At 38.5% G+C, this 10,616-nt stretch overlaps 2 protein-coding genes across 2 annotated transcripts; one reads left to right on the top strand and one right to left on the bottom strand.

The window, feature by feature from the left end:
• Window positions 1-3,644: 3,644 nt before the first annotated feature.
• LOC115788489 (retinal cone rhodopsin-sensitive cGMP 3',5'-cyclic phosphodiesterase subunit gamma-like) lies at window positions 3,645-6,529 on the bottom strand. Its single transcript, XM_030741524.1, has 3 exons — window positions 6,409-6,529; window positions 4,979-5,092; window positions 3,645-4,339 (listed from the first exon to the last, which is right to left on the bottom strand). Exons 2-3 carry the CDS (start codon window positions 5,080-5,082, stop codon window positions 4,222-4,224), a joined length of 222 nt encoding a protein of 73 aa, XP_030597384.1. The 5' UTR covers window positions 5,083-5,092; window positions 6,409-6,529; the 3' UTR covers window positions 3,645-4,221.
• A 1,888-nt stretch (window positions 6,530-8,417) lies between these two features.
• LOC115786529 (retinal cone rhodopsin-sensitive cGMP 3',5'-cyclic phosphodiesterase subunit gamma-like) lies at window positions 8,418-10,129 on the top strand. The gene is made up of 3 exons (XM_030738718.1): window positions 8,418-8,550; window positions 9,262-9,377; window positions 9,493-10,129. The coding sequence occupies exons 2-3, from the start codon at window positions 9,274-9,276 to the stop codon at window positions 9,608-9,610; spliced, it is 222 nt and encodes a 73-aa protein (XP_030594578.1). The 5' UTR covers window positions 8,418-8,550; window positions 9,262-9,273; the 3' UTR covers window positions 9,611-10,129.
• Window positions 10,130-10,616: the final 487 nt, after the last annotated feature.

The raw sequence follows: 10,616 nt of genomic DNA, 5'->3' as shown, positions 1-10,616 counted from the left end.
GATTGTTCTCTTTTTTTCCTTTCTGTTCATTTATTAAAGTGGTTGAGCATTATATTACAGAGCAGCTGGCAAGCCTGGTTGCAGATTGACTCTTATTGTCCACGCTGGGTAGAGGAAGTGTAATCGTAACAGTCAGTGTTTATGATGGGAACATGAACTTGTTGGCATCTCCTGCAAATAAGCGCCATTATTATCAATTTGTACGTGTATCTGTTTCCACATGATAATCCACACACACACACCTTTTTGCCCAGCTTTGGTTGCAAATAAATCCTGTGAAATATACAGTCACTGCCACTTTGTTAGGTACACCTGTTCAACTGCTCCTTAATGCAAATATCTAATCAACCTTTTGAGCTGAGAGGAAGGCAGTGGTCACTCAGATAACCACTTTTCATAACCAGTATATGCAGAAGACCATCTCTGGATGAACATCGCATCAAGCCTTTAAGCAGATGGGTTAAAGGAGCAGATGACCACACCACGTGCCACTGGCTCAGAACAGGAAACTGAAGTTACTGTTTGCACAGGCTGACCAAAATCAGTCAACAGGAGATCAGAAAAATGTTGCCTACTCAATTTCTGCTGCGACGCTCAGAATTTGGCATGAAAGCATGGATCCATCCGTCCTTTGTTCAGGCTGGTCATGCTGGTGTAATGTGTGTGGGGGATATTTTCCTGGCATGGTTTGGGCCCCTTAATACCAATTGAGCATTTAAACATCACCTACCTGAGTTTTATTGCTGACCACATCCATCCCTTTATGACAACAGTGTACCCGTCTCACGATGCCCGCTTCCAGCAGGATAACACACCATGTCACAAAAGCTCAAATCATCTCAAACTGGTTTCTTGAGCATGACAATAAGTTCATAGTACAAAAATAACCTCCACAGTCACCAGATCTCAATTCAGTAGAGGAATTTAGGAAGTGGTGATGCAGGAGATTCACAGCATGGGTGTGTGGCCAACAACTCTGCAGTAACTGTGATGCCATCATGTCAATATGGACCAAAATCTCTGAGGAATGTTTCCAGCATCTTGATGAATATATGCCATGAAGAATTATGGCAGTTCTGAAGGCAAAAGGGGCGCCAACCCAGTCCTAGCAAAGTGTAACTAATAAAGTGTCCGGTTGCTGTATCAGGCTCTTTCTGTCTCGGAAAGCTCCTCTGTAGTTTCTAGCTTTGTCGCTGGCTTTGAATGAAATGATGAAACAGAAGCACACAAATCATTCAGACCTCCTTTTGCTGACAAAGTCAAGTGACCAGTGTTTAGTGTACTGCTACGAATTTTAGACTGGATGATTGTGTTAGAAGTAAAATGAAGGTCTGACCGATTTTAACAAGCATTTCAGAGTCATTTCAACCCATCCGATAACTGGGGACCAAGGAGCTCAGCTGGGTAGGCATCCATTTGATCTTTTATGTTTTCATACACATTTTTCTTTTCTTCTCCTTCTGCCTTTACAGTCTAAGGCAAACCATGTAGTTAGAGTTTTAAAATCTGAGACACTGTCTGACACTTCAGCCCTCTCAAGCCCTCTGTTGAAGATGAAAATGTCTTTAAAGCTATATGCTCAACTTTTAAGAGCAATGTAGCGTTTGATCCTTTGGATCCTTTGGAATATCAATCAGCTCAGTTTCAGCTGTATTGGATTTATGATTTTCTTTCTACAGCCCCCGCCCCCCCCCTTTTTTTTCCCATGCACAACCTTAACTGGCAGAACTTTATCTTCAGATAACACCCCAGCCAATTTGCAGTTTAAGTGTCAAAGAGTAGGTGAGGTCTTTACTGTTTTGTGTACAGACAAAACAAACAAACAAAAAACCCAAAACAAAAAACTGTTGAATGTATTTGGCACCTATTTTTTAAGTATGTTGAAAATGTGTCATGTGACCACTTGGAGTGATTTAGTTAAAAAAAAAAAAAGCGAGGAAGGGTATTTTTTTTTTAAATTTGTTTGTTTTTTTTAATCACAATCAGAACAGCTTGTGGTTGTGCCCAGATACTTGTCTGACAGTGTATTTGTGAAATATTTAGCTCATTACTTAAGACCATGCAGTCATTAGGATATTACCTGGGGATTATTAAAAATCTATAAACAATGTTGACTGAAAACTTTAATCTGGTGTTGGCCCTAGGGGGAAAAAAAAGAGGATTAAAGACATCCATAGAAATCTGCCTTTATGATGAACATTTATCCACAAAATAATGCACAAAAATCTCTTTCTGTGTGTTTCTTTGTCCGCTGACTCCTCCCACACGATCACGAGCTGAGCAAACAAATGTGGCACACGGGTCCATCTTCGATTCCTGAAGGTTCTTATCTATATGCAATAGAGATATGCCACCGTGATGCCTAGCAACTACCTATCAACAGGTTGAAATATAACCTATTTTTATTATCTATTTACTATAACACCTTATAAAAACATTTTTATTTCATGACAGTAGCATCAAATTTATATCCACAAAAGCTGAATTATGCATGATATAATATAATTTCATCATTTTACCTAGCAACAGGTCATAGAGAAGTAAGAAAGTAAGTAAGTAAGTAAAACTTTATTTATATAGCACCTCTTGAGGCAGCTGCCACGAAGTGCTTCACAACAGTAAAACAAAGTACAAAGAAAACATTAAGCAAATGCAATATTAAAAAGATGAGTTTTTAACTGTCCTTTAAAAGATGCCACCGAATCCACCGCTCTCAGGGAGAGTCTTGAGGGATGTATAGCCAGGAGACCCTGGTCACATGATCTCAATGATCTGATGGGAGTATATGGATGCAGGAGTTCACTGATGTAAGAAGGTGCTTGTCCATGGAGTGCTCTAAAAGTAAGAACTAAAATTTTAAACTGGATTCTGAATTTCACGGGGAGCCAATGAAGCTTGATCAGAAGCGGGGTAATATGAGAATACTTAGAGGATTTCATAAGAAGCCTTGCCGCTGCATTTTGAACAACTTGTAAACGTTCTAAAGAGCTTTTGCTAAGACAGTTAAACAAGGCATTACAATAGTCCAGACGGGAAGATATGAATGCATGAATGACAATCTCAAGTTCCGAGTGTGACACAATGGGACTCAATTTGGCAATGTTCCTTAGGTGGTAGAAACAAGAATGAACCAAAGACTTGACGTGAGTGTCCAAAGTGAAGGCAGAATCAAATGTGACCCCAAGGTTCCTAATGGAGGACTTAACAAATTTTGCGAGGGGACCTAAGGCTTCCATTATATTGGGCACAAATCTATCTGGGGCACAGATAAGTATTTCCGTTTTATCCTCATTTAGTTGGAGAAAATTGAAAATTGAGAACTGTAGCATGGGCACGTGCTGGTAACATATGTAACTGTTGACAAGTTTCAGTCTGTAAGTAGGTAGGCAGGAAGGTCTCTTAGGTTTTTTTTTGCATATTTGTCACACTTAAATATTTTAGATCAAGTCAAAGTCCAGATTTAAAGTGAGATGCTTTGGCATGACTATAAAGGGGTCATTCATTAAAATACTTTCTAACATAACCATCAACCAAGCCATGCAAATATCATGCCTAATTATGGCAGCTTTAATGACTCTGATATGCATGTGTTATGTTATTATTTTCTTCAGGGTGATAGCAGGTGTTCAAAAAGACACAAAAAATATAGGGGAAAATATTTATTGACAGTTCTACTCAACCATAACTTCCATTCCTACATTGGTAGTGTGCACAACTTTACATTCATATTTCATAAAAATAAAAATATATATGTATATATTCATCAACATCTGTACATTACATTAAGAAAAAATAGCTCCATAGAGGTGGAGGGGGATGGAGTGGCAAAGGCAGAAGAGAGAACAGAAGGTTCAGTGAATTCAGCAGATCTGAATCGACAGTGAGAACAGAACAAACCAAGTGCAAAGTACAAGGGAGGGAACGGATTGGCTCAAGGACGCCTCAGTGAAGCATGTATATATATATATTGTATAAACAACTGTTTAAAATAGTATCTAATTGCTTTGACACATAATTGGATCAGCTCTGGGGATATAAGCTGATCAGTCTTTGTGCAATTTTCCCCAAAATACATGTGGGCTAATAACCACAATAAAGGTCAGGTAATCAGGTAATCGGAGAGAGGAAGAACTGAGCTGTGAGGTGAGAGATACGAGGACTCGGTGTAGGAAAAGTAGTGCAGGGAGGTAATATAATTGAGGTAAGGACACAGGAGCGTTTTTAGACAATTCCAAATTTCGCCAGGTCGCTGAGCTCCATGTCCCCAAAGGCTTCCCATGGGCAGACCACTGTGAAGTCTGTGCCGAGACCCTCCATGCCGGGGATGTCGTCTCCAAATCTAAAAGAAGCAACAAAAGCACATCTTAACAACCTGGGAATCTTGACCTCCACTCACAGTACTGATACGTGAATACTCTATACTGTGTGAATACTGCTTGAGCAAGGCTTTTACTAAGTACAAAGGTTTTGTGAGTCAAAGCACACCCCCTGCGATTGCTTTATTGTTGTGTTACATTAAAGGTTAATTGAACAGTGAATGTAGCTGATTTTGAACCCAGTTCAGCAGATTCATCAAGTGGATTACAAGTTTAATCTGAATAGCCGTGAAGTTAAACATTTATGAGATGGGAAAGAATTATAAAGCGTCTCTATGCACAAATTTCCTTTCATTTATAAGAACATTTGTCTGCAGTTGAACCTCAAAGATATCTGGAGAGTAGCAGAGAGCCTCAATTGGACACAGATTCTTTTCTTTTCTTTCTTTTTTTTCCTTTTCTTTTGATTAGGAATCAAGGGCCCAAAATTATAGAACAATCACTGGTTTAGTCTTTCTAGGATATTATAATGCACTTTTAAAAAGTCAGATCTCAAGCTAAAATGGACTAATATCTCCTAATTTTCAAGCATTCACTTTAATATTTGGTGCTCAACTAAAGGACTGTTGATTTTGACATATTGTGCAGTGTCTTCATCTCACCCCTTCTGGCCTGGTTTCGGGGCCTTGCTCTTGAAGGTACGGGTTGTCCTCTGCTTGAACTTAGGAGGTGCCTTCTTGTCAGCAGGTGCGGGTGCGTCTGCCATCTTTTATGATCTGAGAGAAAAAGAATTAACAGTTAATCACTTAATCTCGGTGTTTAAGAGCCTTCCTCCTCCTCCTCCTTCTCTAAGCTGCCACTGCCCCAATCTTTAACGATATAACACTCGCAGCTTAGAGCAAATTATAAAGCAAACCTGCCGTAGCTCGTTAAGCCCTGTTACACCAACAGCAGCTATTTTTACACCTTGACTTTCAAGTCCATGCTTGGTCAAGTTAAGACGGTGTATTTTGAGACCAGCATTTCACCTAATTCCCCTCTGAGACTGAAGTTAGCCAACTCACTGTGTGATGTAAATAACCTCAGGTATAAAGAGATTTTGCCCTGAACATCTAATTTTCACTCTATTTTAATCTGGTCTTTTCTTACCTCAGTCAGCTGTTTCATAATAATTCTCATCAGTGCTCTCGAATTTCACATCTATTTTGTCCACACTGATGTAGCACCAAACAGATTAGCTCCTAAATATCACACCTTCCTTCTACTTTTTAAAAAACATATCATTCTCAATAGAGTTACAACATCTTCCTGCTTTTGGATGGCCACAGATCATAATGGAAGCAATAATATGCACACACATATACACACACACACACACATATACACACACACACACACACACACACACACACACACACACACACACACACACACACACACACACACAGGATCAACCAAAACTGCCTGAGTTATTTTTAAACATTCACCAACAAAGGCCATCACTTTTTCTTGAGATTTTGTGTGTTAACCTTGCAATAGACTGGTGACCCGTTCTGATGGATGGTTGGTAATTTGAGAACTGCGTCTCATATTTAAGAAAATCCTGACCATAATAGCAATATAATTATGTTACACTAACAAAACCAGATTTAAAAAAAAGAAAGAAAAAGGTTCAAAGTACACCAACATAAGCTCATTTTTCCTCTTGTAGCTAAAGGGTTTTTTTTTTAATCATGTCAAGGATAAATATTTTTTGTAGGTTTCTGTTAGTTTCCCTGTTGTGTCCTACACATTTAGAATCAAAAGGCTTCTAGCAGTTCACAGCCTTTTTGTAATTAATCTGTTTTGTAATACTTTTCCAAACAGCTTTTACAAAATCTTAAGCATAAAGAAGAAAAGAAAAAGATCAAGTAAAGGAGACGTACAAGTTTAGATGCACAGTGCACAAAGTACAAAGTATAAAGGTATAAAAGTTAAAATAAAATAAAATTTATCTACAAAAAAAAAAAGTTCTTAATATCAAGTCTTTTTCTCTCTTTGTAATCTGCAGACCAAAGCTCACAGCTGAGTGAAAGTCACAGTTTGATCTTACCTGTTGTTGCAGTAGCACGTCTGGATTCTGGATGATGCCTCTCTGGTCAGCTGGTGTTGTTCTGGTCTATGGCTTGCTCCCTGCTTTTATACTGTCCCCTCTAATCCCTCTAACATGCTTATCCATAGCTTTTCTGTCCTATTCTTTTTACACAACAGCCTTTATTTTGCCCTGCATTAGCTTAGGGAGTGGCCTCAGATGTCCACCTTGATGTGTTTTGCCATGTGAAGACATATGTGCCTTACATAATTAAACATAACAGAGAAAAACTAAAAAAGGTTCATTCAATAATATTAGTCAGTTTGGGGCTAATATAGAATATAAAAATATAGAAATATTTTATGAGAGAGACATTTTCTAAAATAATATCTATATTTTTGGGATTCTACATTAGAGTTAAGCTTGAAAACATAACCAGCTGATCATGATCATTCTTGACCTTGAAAACAAAAAATATGGCATAAAAAAAAAAATCATATCTCAGCATCCACACTGTGGATTATTTAGTCGCTTCCTAAAGTATTAATCAGATAATTACATTTAGAAAAGCTGTACTGTGGTTTTAGAGCTCAGATGTTCTTTTTTTGACTTGCATTAAATGTGAAGACAGCAGGGCAAAATTACTCAGGGGGATTATTAGTGTTTTACTACCTGCAGACTCTACATGTCACACTAGTAACTGTTCATGTAAAAATGTACATTCTGTACCTAGCCACAGTTCATGCCATGTGTTGAAGGATTAAGAGCTGAATAGCTTCTGATTCATCACCTGAAAGGAGTTCAGGACGCCTCTGTTCTCACATCACGTGCTCCAGAGCTCCTTGAAGCCATGTCAGGACATTTGTTTACAAATATTACATCCCAGTCACAGCACTCACACTTCCATGCATGAAGACGTGTAAAATATTTCCAATACGTAAGCATAGATGAGGGGTACAGGTACTGTGAGACCGCTTGCAGGTTGCTCTATTTAAAATCAGTCAAATGTGATAGTTACCCCTCTCAGAATCAGCTGATTCAGTGAAGGCCTAATTTTATCCTCATACTATGAATATTTTCCAAGACCAATAAAATGGTGAGTTGAAATTTTGCATAAAATTAGTCACCTTTCTTTCCAGCATTTTCCAGCCCTCAAAAGTACATGCGATAACAACTTTAAATTTTCAGGAAAGAAAAAAAAAAAAAAAAAAAAAAGCAACCAATTCAAATTCACATGCATTCCTAAGTGTCAAAATCTAAAGCCAAATCTAAAGCCATCAGAAGATGGATACACTGGTGTGATCTTCTGCTACCGTAGTCCTTGGAATATGGAATATTATTATAATGGAATATATTTTAATGGAATATTTTCTCTTTTTTTGGACCATTATGAATAAACCCTAGAGATGGTTGTGTCAGGAAAATCCCCGTAGATGAGTTTCTGAAACGCTCAGACCAGCCCGTCTGGCAATAACAACCATGCCAAATTCAAAGTCGCTTAAATCCCCTTTCTTCCTCATTCTGATGCTCAGTTTGAACTTCAGCAGGTCGTCTTTACCGTGTCTACATGCCTAAATGCACTGAGTCGCTGCCATGTGATTGGATAATTAGATATTTGTGTTAACGAGCGGTTAAACAGGCATGCCTAATGAAGTGGCCGGTAAGTATACAGTAAATCAAAAGAAATTACCAACATGAACTGCTTTTACTTTAAATAACATTGATTTAAAATCTCTGTAATTATAAACATCTTTATGATTCGGATAGAAATGGATGTATGTAGTGATTGATGAGTGACTGATTGATGATGCAGCCATAATGGTTAGATAGACGAAGTATTCATAATTTTATTATGTTAATCACTGTCGCCCACTACTGCCCAAAACTGGATCCTCTGTAGTTTACCTCAGTTTGCACATTTGCAGGTGTGTCTAACCTGAAATACACCTTGTATTTATATCTCACTATCCTTTATCTCTATTTGTGGCTGAGCTGAGTTCAGAATAGGGTAGAGCTGGCACATCAGAGAGTGAACATCTGAGTGGATTAGCAGCTCGGAGGACTTTAAAAATGGGTCGTCAGTCTGAGAGAGACACCACAAGTGAGAAAACGACAGACTCATCAGACGGCATCAGAAAAACTCTTTGAGACTTTGAACAAAAGGTGAGATGAAACTGCAATTTTGTCAGCTCTTGTACGGGGAGTTTAGGCTATTATTGCTTTGTATTACCTCAGATTCTTTTCTGCTTTTGTTACTATGTCGTTAAAGCAGAGAAAGACGGAGTATTGGCTTTACAGTTTTTTTTTTCTTTCTTGAGTATCATGCCTGAAATGGAGCTGAAATGAGACACTTCATAAGAAGTGGTTCTTTGTGATGGCCTTCTTGTAGATACTGTTCAAGGCCCTGTCGGTATTTCTATTTCTTTCTTTTTTTTTTCACTTGAACGCTGGTTGTGAATTTTATTTTCAATGGTTAACGCACTCATAATTCGGAGGTTTGTTTGGTTGTTTGCAAGCTTGGATGCAAAATACAAGTGAGGGCGTTAAATGTTCCCAGTGGGGACATGCAATGACTCCTCTGTAAAGAGGAGATTATTGATTGATGTAGCAGAACAAAGAAAAAAAGGCATTGCGGTTTTATTTCTATAGCAACCTTCAGCAGCAAAGCTGGTTTATGTAAGACATAAAAAGGCACGAAGAAACCAAACAAAAAAGGAACCCACAGAAAGTGATTTGCAGAGATGGAAGAACACGCCAAGCTCAGTGCTAGTGATGAAAAAGGAACCACAAATCTCATCCAATAAATGAAAACTGTAAATAGTATTTTGGCAGGAAATTTACATATTGCTGTCATTTTTCCTTTTTCTCTTTCAGTTACCAAACATAATGGCAGATGTTGCAACTCCTGCTGACAAGAGAGCACCTCCCAAATTCAAGCAGAGGACCACACGCACCTTCAAGAGCAAGGCGCCTAAACCAGGACAGAAGGGGTGAGGTGTTTTTTTGATTTTTTTTTTTTAAGACCACACACAACTTTTCTTCCATAACATTTCCCCTTCTGTTTCTTGGTATGTACTCATCAAAGCTGCATTTTTTCCCATTTAGATTTGGAGACGACATCCCCGGCATGGAGGGTCTCGGCACAGATTTCACAGTGGTCTGCCCATGGGAAGCCTTTGGGGACATGGAGCTCAGCGATCTGGCGAAATTTGGAATTGTCTAGAAACTTCTCATGACCTTACCTCACCTGTTTTACCTTCCTGCACTACTTTTCCTTCACAGCTTCTTCCTATCTCTCACCTCACAGCTCAGTTACCTGACCTGAAGTTTATTGTGGTTATTAGCCCCACATGTATTTTGGGGAAAATTGCACAAAAACTGATCAGTTTCTATCCCTTCAGTGACACGGATCTGGCAAAACTACGGAATTAATTATTTCCTCTGCCTTTCCTCCCTGTTGCGTATCATGTGGTCCTACTATTAATTAAGCAGCAGATCATTAGAACCTGCACAGAGGAGGCAGCTTTTGATGTTTTAGAGTTTTGACCTGAAAACAAACCATCTTGCACTCTTTGTTGTCTCACGCGCTCCCACCCCCTTTCCCACCAATACTCCATCGTCCTTTCCTACTTTTCCTAATCCCTCGCTTCTCTTCAGCTCCTGAACCCCTCTCTTTGATCTCTAATAACCCATGCAGAGAAAAAAATATCAAAAGGAATAAAAGACAGTTTGACATCTGTGATATCTTTGGACTGTTCTTCTTAACTCATCTTCCACCTCTGTTCCCACAAGCTGCTGATAAACCATGCAGAGTCTATTTTTGTGTATTAGCAAATTCCCCTTGTGGTTTTTTAAATTTTTTATTTTTTTTTTAATGAGAAAGTCTATAATTCACTTCAAGCTTGAGTGAATTAGAGGAATCCTATATTTTCTCAGTAGAGAGAAATATTTTTATGAGCTCAATAAATGAGAATGTTTTCCACTGACTATCCGGCTTTGTTTCCATCCTCTTATTAACACAGAACGTTACACCGATGGTAAAGTTTAATTTAACATTTTGCGCTCAGCAGTACAATAACTACAAACACTCTCATTTGCATGATACTGTAAAATGCGTAATTATTCACTCGGATTGTTTGAAAAAAAAATAAATAAATGAACATGGCTTCAGGGACAAAGTGCGAGCAAAAAAACTGAAGGCGAGCAGCATAACTGAATATACTGTTTCC

Source organism: Archocentrus centrarchus, chromosome 1 (genome assembly GCF_007364275.1).
Source record: "Archocentrus centrarchus isolate MPI-CPG fArcCen1 chromosome 1, fArcCen1, whole genome shotgun sequence".
In the NCBI taxonomy this organism is placed as follows: Eukaryota; Metazoa; Chordata; class Actinopteri; order Cichliformes; family Cichlidae; genus Archocentrus; species Archocentrus centrarchus.
This window is presented reverse-complemented; position numbering and strand designations above follow the sequence as displayed.